Consider the following 9,515-nt stretch of genomic DNA (forward strand, 5'->3'; position numbering starts at 1 on the left):
AGCAAGCACTGAAAGGTCAATAAAATCACCAAAGTTTTAAGTATTCATCATCTGGAAGCCATTAATGTTGGAACAATATTTTGTGCCGATCTCTCTAGTAGATGTTGACATTTCACTGGATATGTGAGGACTTTAACCTGCTGGTGGCGCTACATGAAAAGTCAGAGCATCACCAAAGTCAGTAGGATTCTTCCTCTGGGTACCATGAATATCTGTATTAAATTTAATGGCAATCCATCCAACAGATGCTGAGATTGACTGACCATCAGACACTTACATCCCCCACAGCAGCCAACATGACATACAGACATTTTAGTTAGAGAAAAGCAGAATTGTTGTGAGAGCTGTTCATGACTTTAAAGGTATTCAAATGAAACAATCTAAGCAGGGAACTCTGGTTAAACTGCTCACAGTTCACGGCTCATTTACAACCTGTGAGAAGGGGTTACAAGAAGCCATCAGCTATAAACAGTCATAAACCAAAAAAGGTTACAAACCAGCGTATTGGCTTGTGATCCTCTAAACCACAGCCGTGTCTGCTTCCCGCCCTTTGACACAGGTTGTAAATGTCTACGAGCTGTGACCGGTTCACCTCGGTATGTGATTCTTCCTTCTCAGATTTATTTGAACGTGTTAAACTGTTCTGAACTTAACCATCTCACGGTCTCTTGAGGATTCAGGACCCCTAGTTTTGGGAGTAGTTGCAGGTTTTGTTGCCAGTTAGTTTGACTGCCATCTAGTGGTTGTTTCTCTTTCACATGTGGTGTTTTTAATAATGGAATAAAAATAAAATACGATATAAAAGATAGAAATACTGGACTCAAACACCAAACAGTCAGAAGTGCAAAAAGAAGCTAACCATTTTATTTCAGTGATAATAAGTACCATTTTAGTTTCATTGTTGGGATTCATTGCTGTGTATAGCCATTTAGGAAACAACAGTGCGAGCAATTCAACACGTTTTCCGTCTCTTGTCCACCCCTCCTCCACCTGTGATCAGTTGAGGTGATGGTGCACAGGTTAACACCAGAACTACTGAGAACATTCAATTAATCCACAACAGGACACAGGTTAAAACCAAGGACAGGACTGACCAAAAACAAACAACCCCCCAAAAAAAGAACAAATCCATAAAAATGAACCCAGTTTTTTTTTTTTTTAGTTGCTATACCTGAAGTGAAAAATGGCAGATAAGACACTTCTCTCCGAAGAGCTTGTGAATATAAGTGAAATAAAAGCAGCATTGAATATACAGCATGGATGGTCCTTTAACCTTCAGCTCAGTCAATTAAAAAAAACAACTATAAATTTAACAGTTAAATAGTGTAATGGTTCTGGATTGTTTCTTAATGTCTGTAACTTGGAAAACGAGTTATTCTAGAGGTGGAAAAAAGTCCCAGAATTGACTGAACTGAAAGTAAAATTAACCCCATTTGGTGAAACACGCACATTTTGAGCAGTTAACTGAGGTACAAAGTGTTGAAAGCATCCTTCCTCAGTACATACAGGACCACGTTGTGAGCTGGGAATTATTCAATCACATCTATGTTCAGACAACTTCCTTTTTTTTTTTTTTTTTCAAATATTAATTCACATAAATTCTTATTTATGCTTATTTAACTTCCTGGCGGTGGGTTAGATGAGACGACTGATAACCACTCACATGTGTAAACAAATAACATGACGCTACCGCAAGTAGCCGGTTAGCCTGTTAGCTGGTTAGCTAAGCACAAAGTGGAAACGGCTGGCTTGGCTTTGACTAACAGCACCTACCAGCACACACAAAGCTCATTAAATAACTGAATAAACAGAACAATAAGATGCCATTTTATGAGGATTATGTCTCTGACTATTTTTTTGTTGTTTGGTTGCCAGGCAACCTGCAGAAACTCCAGGGAGTTGCTAGTCCCAGCCAAGAAATAGTCTGTTACATAACCATAAACTGCAATTTTTTAATTTTTAATATGGATTAAACTAAGAATATGTTAATTAATGACCTTCAGTCAGGTGAGCCGTTTTCCCTGTTTGCAGCCTTTGTGCTAAGCTGAGCTAACCGGCTGCTAGCTGTAGCTTCATATTCAACTGACCAATACGAGACAAGTATCAATCTGTTCACTTGACCTTTGGCAAGAAAGTGAATAAGCGTATTTCCAGTAACGTCAAGCAATTATTTAAAAATGTAAGCTTTTGACACATTTTTTTAATCCATAATTTGCAGATGTTCACTTTAAATTCTCAGCTCACATCTCACTACAGAGGAGACGCACTACCTTGTCCAAGCAAAAAACACGTTTTGGCATCTGACGGCTCCACACAGAGCATCGCCCCCGTATAAATAAGAAAGGAGAATCTTCATAAAGGCTGGTATGCATAGTAGTATACGCTAATGTCTATCTTTTGTTCACGTAATATCTATTCTGCAGTCGGTCGGTATGTACTGTAACCAGTTTACAGTGAGGTTTAACACCCAGGCTTGGCTCTTAGAGCAGCTATACTACAGTGGTTGAAAACACAAAAGCATTGCCGATACTACAACAGTCAAAGCAATCCATTTGCTCCTTAGAGAGGAAAAAACCTGATTGGTCACCTTTTATGACGACATTGTAAGAATGAGAAACTGGATGTGATGGAGGAAACAAATTCAAAACACTGATGTGGATCAACACTCTTCAGAAACCAACAAAATGAGGTACAAGGTTGAAAAACAATCAAATGAAATGTTTCTTGGCAACAATGTCCTATAAAAGGTTAAATGAACGATGCTGAGGCAAAAACTTCTTCTGCCATAAGTTCAAAATAGTCAACAAGGTAATTAAAGAGGCTGGCAATATTCTATATATATATTTTTTTTAGCATCAAGGAATCCCACGAAAAGACCAAAACTATGGAGCCCCAAAAGTCCCTTAAGGTCAAATTTTTTTAGCTTTTGTGCACAAGTTATTATCCTGTTCACACAAGGAAAGTTATTATCATCCCATAATTAATAATTATATGAATTAATCACTTTAGGGGACTTTAGGGGCTCAGTTCAAAACCAACTATGAATGGACTCTACCAACGTTTATTATCTGTGTGGCTAAATACTGATATATCTTAATCCTCTGTACCATAGAGCTCCACTGTAATGTTCCTTCATTACTATAAACTGCTGCAAATATGAACTAGAATTGTGTATTACTCCGCGACTGAAAGTAGTCCCAACAACTTCTCCATTTACTCCTGTTTGAGTAACGTTTTCTACAAACTACAGTGGCCAGCTCTTTCAGGAAATTACTTAACATTTATGTTTTCAGTTGGAACCAATGGGCTTGGGCCACAGCATACTGTGCTGTATGTAAAAAAAACAAAAAAACAATACAGAATAATGCCAGTCTTATCTTTTAGAGAAGAAATATGAAATTGTAAATAGTATTTTCCTTCACTAAAGTATGTTGCAATAGTAGTTTGTACAGAAAGTGGGTCTGGAAAATGTCTGAGACAGCGATGGCGGCTTCTATTGTCCAGACAGCAAGTTTGCAAGTTTCCACTCACAGACTTAAGATTAAAAACTCAAAAACTGTGCAGGGAAAGCAGAAGTGAATCCTAAAGCGGCCTCAATGATCAAACAGTGAACGTTAGAATCAAACGAATCAAACAACGTGAACTAGTAGTGCCGACATTAATACACCAATAAAACCACTAAAAAACCTAAACCGCTAAAGGACCATGAAGGCGGAAACAGGGTGGAGACGGAGAACAAAAAAGTGACAGGTAGGTAAATGGGAAAGGCGTCGACAATGAGGTCCTTGAAGTCGGGGGTCAAAGTTCAGATTGTATGAGCAGAGAAGCAGCACCTGTGGAAAAAGGCATGAGCAGAGCGGAGCAGCTGAGAGTGACACGATCCGCAGCGGAGGACGCCGTGTCAAAGACGATCAACGACAGCGCAGACGACGGAGACAAGCGCCTGTTTTCTTGTTTGTCTCGTTAGAATTGATGGATTAATATCCGTTTGTTTGTTTGTTTGCATCCTTAGTGTTTTTGTCCCGAGACAGCAACATCTGGAGTCTCAAAATAAGTTTTCTACTGCTATAGAGACCAAAATTAATCTTTAGTATGAAAAAAAAGAGCCACAGACGAGCTGCAGAGTTTGTTTTTGACGGATGTTGCAGCTTTTGATTTAATGATCAGAGCTTCAAGGTTTGAACTCCTCAGTCTGGATGGAGTCTTGTTTGCAAAACCCAATGATGCTTTTTCGTTTTGTTGCCTCAAAGTTTGTCTGTTTTCTCCATTTTTTTTTTCAAAGTTCATGGTCAGACAGGCTCCACTAGTGCAGCCTGGACAAAGGGGTCACAGCTGAAGTCTTCTCCTTTTATTTTTTTCAGAACAGTAGCTGTCAACACTCTTTTTTCACAGCTACAGATCTGGGTCGAGAAGTACCGAAAATATGTTTTAAGGTTTGTTCTATTCCTTTTAGGTGCCAGATAGGTGGAGTTTTCCATGCAGATTGTCTGGCAGAGGGTCCAGAAAAATCACAATATTCCATTTATACCGTCAGACTTTTTAAAATATCTGCATGCAGTAACACCCACCTATCCGGTCCACTAAAGCACTTTAAAACAAATGTTAGGAAATGTTATTCAGGGTTCCCAAAGATTCAGATTTTTGGAAAAATTTGAATTTCCTTTGATAGTTTTGATATAATCTATACCAAAGGATACCAAGAAGGCCTTTTTACAAAGCAGATACAGCCTTTGCACAACAAAAATCTACAGATTTTAAGTGTTAGGAGTTTAAAATCATAGAAACTGTATTCTTCTTCGACACATTTCTAGATCTGCACAGGAACCCTGATTAGCACTTCTCCACCCAGGTCTGCAGTGCATCGTTCTTTGACAGCGCAGGTTGCTAGAACTTGGGCTGGTAAAGGGCAACGCGTCCACTGAGGCAGCCCGAGGCCAGCTGGCAGTGTGTCGGGGAGAACTTGGTGGTGAGCACCACGTCGCTGTGCGAGTAGATGGAGCGGATCTCCCTGAGGCAGCTGGTCTGGACTGGGAGGCAGTCGGCCAGCTCGCCGCAGCTCTCGTCGAAAGCCAGCAGGCGGACGCCGTAGCCATACGGGGAGCAGATGAGTCGTCCGTCCGGGCTGAAGCACAACTCTTTGATGTAGCCCCTGCCAACGTTGGCCTCCTCGATGTAGTGGGTGAGGCGAAGGGAGCAGCGGGGGGAGACCAGCGGGCGGGTGGGCGCTCCCTCCTGGAACTCATACACACACGTCCACTGGGGAGAGAGAGGAGGAGAGATGGCGGTGTTAGATGTAGTCACACAGCGGGGGTGCGTCACTGGAGAGATTGACGTTGGTCCAGGACCCACAGCGACACCAACCGACCATTAGTGGCTTTTTGTTTATGATAAAACACCAATTCACACAATGATACAACACTGCACCGACATCAAACTGTAAATAAATTCTACTAAACAAAGTTTGATGTGGCCAAATTTTCTTAGATTTTGTTCCTGTTGTTGTTATTGAGAATGAGTTTGGACATTCAAGGTACAGCAGTAGGACAAACACACAGAGTCTAATGGAAAATAATTTAAAGATGAGGTATCTGATTATATAACAAAGCACTGATCATTAATTTCTGTGGTGAGTAGTGGTGGATAACAAACATCAATACTTTTCTGGTACCAACAGAAATCATAATATTCTACTTATATTCTTTTATCTAACCTTTTTTTAAAATTTAAAATGAATTTACTAGTTAATTTATTTCATTAAGGCAAAATCTTATATGGCTGCTTGTGTTTGGACAATAATCGCTGGTAATTATCATGTTTATACTAGTTGAGGTCTACTAGTATCATCATATGTGTAATTCCTTGTGATTTATTTGTTCAATGGGGTCACACTGGGTTTGAATGTGTATTTGCTAATTGGATTACGTAAGACTGCAGTCATTTTAATTCCCTCTGAGGACTAGATGGATTACGATTGATTACCAGACCGGAGGCAATCCTTACTTATTGCCCTATTGGTGTTATCTTTGTATGGTACTATTGGCAAGTAAGTCAACTGCTGAACTAATAACATTTGAGCTGTGTTGTACTGCCCCCGGTGACCTGTGTGTTCAGTTCTGTGTCCCACTGGAACAAAAATTACAAAAATAAAGTTGAAAAATCCCCCAAAACATGTTAAAAAATCGTACTTTTAATTGTATTGTTAAGGTATCTGAACCAAAACCCAGGTATCATAATTTTCATAAAAAAATAAATAAAACAATGGTCAACAATCATGACAAAAGTTCATGAAATGTAGTTTTATAGACAGATTGTCTTTTATATTTAAGACAATCAGTTGGTATGATTTCTGATGGCTAATGTTTGTGACTAACTTCTATTCACCGTGTATGTGGATACTTTTATAACAAGCTTCCTGAAATTCCTGAAAACAGGATTTTTTTGTTTTGTTTATGTCAGCTGCAGGCCACCGTACATCAAGAGCAAGATCAAAAGTACGGGAGGATTAGGAAGAGAGGGTGTCAAGCACACTTGTCAAACAACTTGTCACTGGAAGATCAGTTGTAACTGTGGTGAATTCAAGCTGATAACAACGGCAAGAAGAAAGCTACAAACGACACAGTTCAGGCATACTGGGGGTTTTTCATGCTCAATAAGGTGCAGGTGCAGTACGCTGCTGATGAGGCAGTTCCTACAGTACACCGATAAAGGGGGCAGGGAGGTCATAAATCACTTCACAGATCTAGACGCATAGGAAGTATCTCACTTTGCTTTCAGACCTATAAAACATGAAGATGGAGACACGCAGTGAGGCCATTAATGATCATAAAGAGCTTAAAAACCTCTTTGAGATAAGAGGTGTTTCTCACCTCCTGGTCGTCCATGTTGCTGGAGCACCGGATGAGCGTCGCCCAGCCTTTAGGGTGGAGCTGCAGGGAGGTGATGCAGTTCCCTCTGTCTCTCTCTCCAGGGATCTCTGGAGTCAAAACCTCCAGGCTGTTTCTGGGAGAAAGACCTGCGAGAACAAAGTTTGCAAATAGTTATAAAGTCTGTCTTTATCACTTTGGAAGAAAAGAATCTGACTTCAGTTTTACACTGCGATTGTTTCTGACCTTCTCGGTGAGGGTGGATCTTGCTGGAGTCATTTCCCTGGCGAGGAGTCCCAGCTGACCTGGACGCTGATGTGCCTCCATCTACAAATCACAACACGGTCAAAAATAATTTCATTTAAACTGGAAACAACGGCAACGCTCTAAATACTAAACTGTTTAGTCAACAAAATGTCAGTTATAATGACAAATGTCCATCATAAGTTGTGCAATGTCTGAAAATATTAGATTTTAAATGACATCAAATTAAGATAATCCAGTTATTCTTTGCATTTATGAATCTGTATTGAAATATTTTGTATTTTTACCTGATAATGGACTAAAAAAAATTACTCAACCATCAAAATTACAGCTCATTAATTATGTCTTAATCAACAACTTCCTTTGGCACTAAATAGGTGTAAGTTTTACAGAAAGGAAAATCTAAAAACATTGAACAGAGATAACACTGAAAGAATGGAAAAAAAACAAAACATAAAAAACGGTACAAAGTGAAATATGGGCAGATTTCGTTTTTCAGGGAGACTGAGATCTGACCTGAGCTGAGTGGCGTCCGTCTCGCTCGCAGCATGCGGTAGCTGCCCACCTCGAGGGACTGGGTGAGGTCCAGGTCGTGGAGGATGAGCAGGTACCCCGAGGAAGTGGAGATGAGCATCTTGGAACAGTCGGGTGTCAGACGCATCCTCATTAAGTAGCGGGTGTGGAAGAACTTTTTGTGCGGGCAGCCGTCCTCTGTAAACCTGCAAAGAGAGGACAGTTAAAGTCTTAACGGGCAGCTTGATGTTGTTTTCCCTTAAATAATTGAATGTAATTCTGGTTAAAAGGATTTGCACAAGGTGTGAGGAAGCATCAAGACAAAATATCCACAGTGAAATGGTTTTGTTTAGAGTTGCAAACACTTTGGGTAGCTCTTCAGGAGAACAAATTAGATTTCTAGGGTTGAATTACAGCCAAAAACACCATTTAGCCAACCTTCTAAGCTGTAATGTTGCAGGTTTTATTTGACGGAGGGATGAAGTAGAGAGGACTGTTAAAAAGTCAGTGATGTATTGGTTCAAGTTTTTATGTGCAGCTCCAGGTACAACAATGACGTAAACACAGCACATTGTAACACAACTATAAGAGGCAAAAAAGACTTACTGGCCCCAGCCTCTCAGATCTAAGAATTTCTAGCTTTTCTCTGTTACATCATTATAAATTGAATATATTCTGACTATTTATTGGACAAAAAGCAATACAAAAACATCACCTTTGTTTCTAGGAACTGGTAATGGGCATTTTTAACATTGTTTTTTGGGGAAATAATATATTAATAGATATATAATTTGCTGCAGCCCTATGGTAGATAATTTATTTATATATTATTAAGGGATAGATTATAGTCATATAATGAATGCATAAGATGCAAAGAACACAAAGTTCATGTTTAAATATGAATAATTTCCCTTATATTTATTTTGAAATGTACACATTAGATACTTTGACGACGCTCACACATGCAGACACACACGAACCTGTTAGTGTCCCACGTGATGACGTTGCCGTCGAAGCCAGACGTGACGAGGAGACGAGTGTTGGTGTCGTACTCGATGTTCTTCACCCAGCTGGCGTGGCCGTGCAACGAGCAAACCTTTGAGTTCAGTTTACGTAGATCCCATAATGCAATTGTGGTGTCGTCGGAGCAGGTGGCAAACAAACGATTGTCCAAAAACCTGCCGGGTACAGGGGAACGATTTCATTTAAGATTCTCTGCAGACATGAATCTACACAGCAGCTTGATTCCTTTTGGTTTTTATTGGCCTCTGCACTTTATATCCTGACAGGGAGCTTAATCTGATGCAACAATAAAGACGATTTAAGGGATCATGTTGCCATCCTGAACCTTATTATGTTTCACTGCTTTCAGCTTCAACTCCCTGGGTCCCTCCACTGGTGTGGTGAAATGTACCTTATGTTGTTGACGCAGTCCTCGTGGGCCTCGGTCAGGGTTTTGATGTGTCTGGATGAGATAGGATCAAATAGCAGGACCTCGGTCTGCTCACAGGCCACAGTCAGCACAGACCTGAGCGGAGCGGACACACAAATCAGAGATACACTCGGAAATATTAAAGGGGGAGGAAAGAGTTCGTCTGTTTGGACCTGCTACACTGTTTTCAACACAAATACACACAGCTCCAACAACACTAACAACACACAGTGGCTGCAACTAAAAATCTGACTTAGATTTAGCATATGACACACTCAAAGTAACTCACAAAATACATTGTTGAAGAATAAATGGGAAAATATCAGCATCTATGTCTAATAATACTGTTATTGTACAGAGTACTTAGAAAAGCGCTTTTAAATAAAATGTATTATTATTATTATTATTATTATTATTATTATTATTAGTAGTAGTAGTAGTAT

At 39.9% G+C, this 9,515-nt stretch overlaps 1 protein-coding gene across 1 annotated transcript in view; it reads right to left on the reverse strand.

Moving 5' to 3' along the window:
* Positions 1–842: 842 nt before the first annotated feature.
* Positions 843–9,515, reverse strand: part of wdr32 (WD repeat domain 32) — an 11,177-nt gene continuing 2,504 nt past the window's right edge. Inside the window, exons 2-7 of the mRNA XM_035673456.1 lie at positions 9,055–9,168; positions 8,621–8,818; positions 7,644–7,846; positions 7,110–7,190; positions 6,867–7,012; positions 843–5,256 (exon numbers count right to left, since the gene is read on the reverse strand). Of these exons, the coding sequence (XP_035529349.1) occupies positions 4,885–5,256; positions 6,867–7,012; positions 7,110–7,190; positions 7,644–7,846; positions 8,621–8,818; positions 9,055–9,168 (1,114 nt within the window). The 3' untranslated portion in view covers positions 843–4,884. The remainder of the gene's footprint in view (positions 5,257–6,866; positions 7,013–7,109; positions 7,191–7,643; positions 7,847–8,620; positions 8,819–9,054; positions 9,169–9,515) is intronic.

This window comes from Morone saxatilis, unplaced genomic scaffold, assembly GCF_004916995.1.
Source record: "Morone saxatilis isolate NCDOM2014 unplaced genomic scaffold, NCSU_SB_2.0 Contig3, whole genome shotgun sequence".
Classification (NCBI taxonomy): Eukaryota; Metazoa; Chordata; class Actinopteri; family Moronidae; genus Morone; species Morone saxatilis.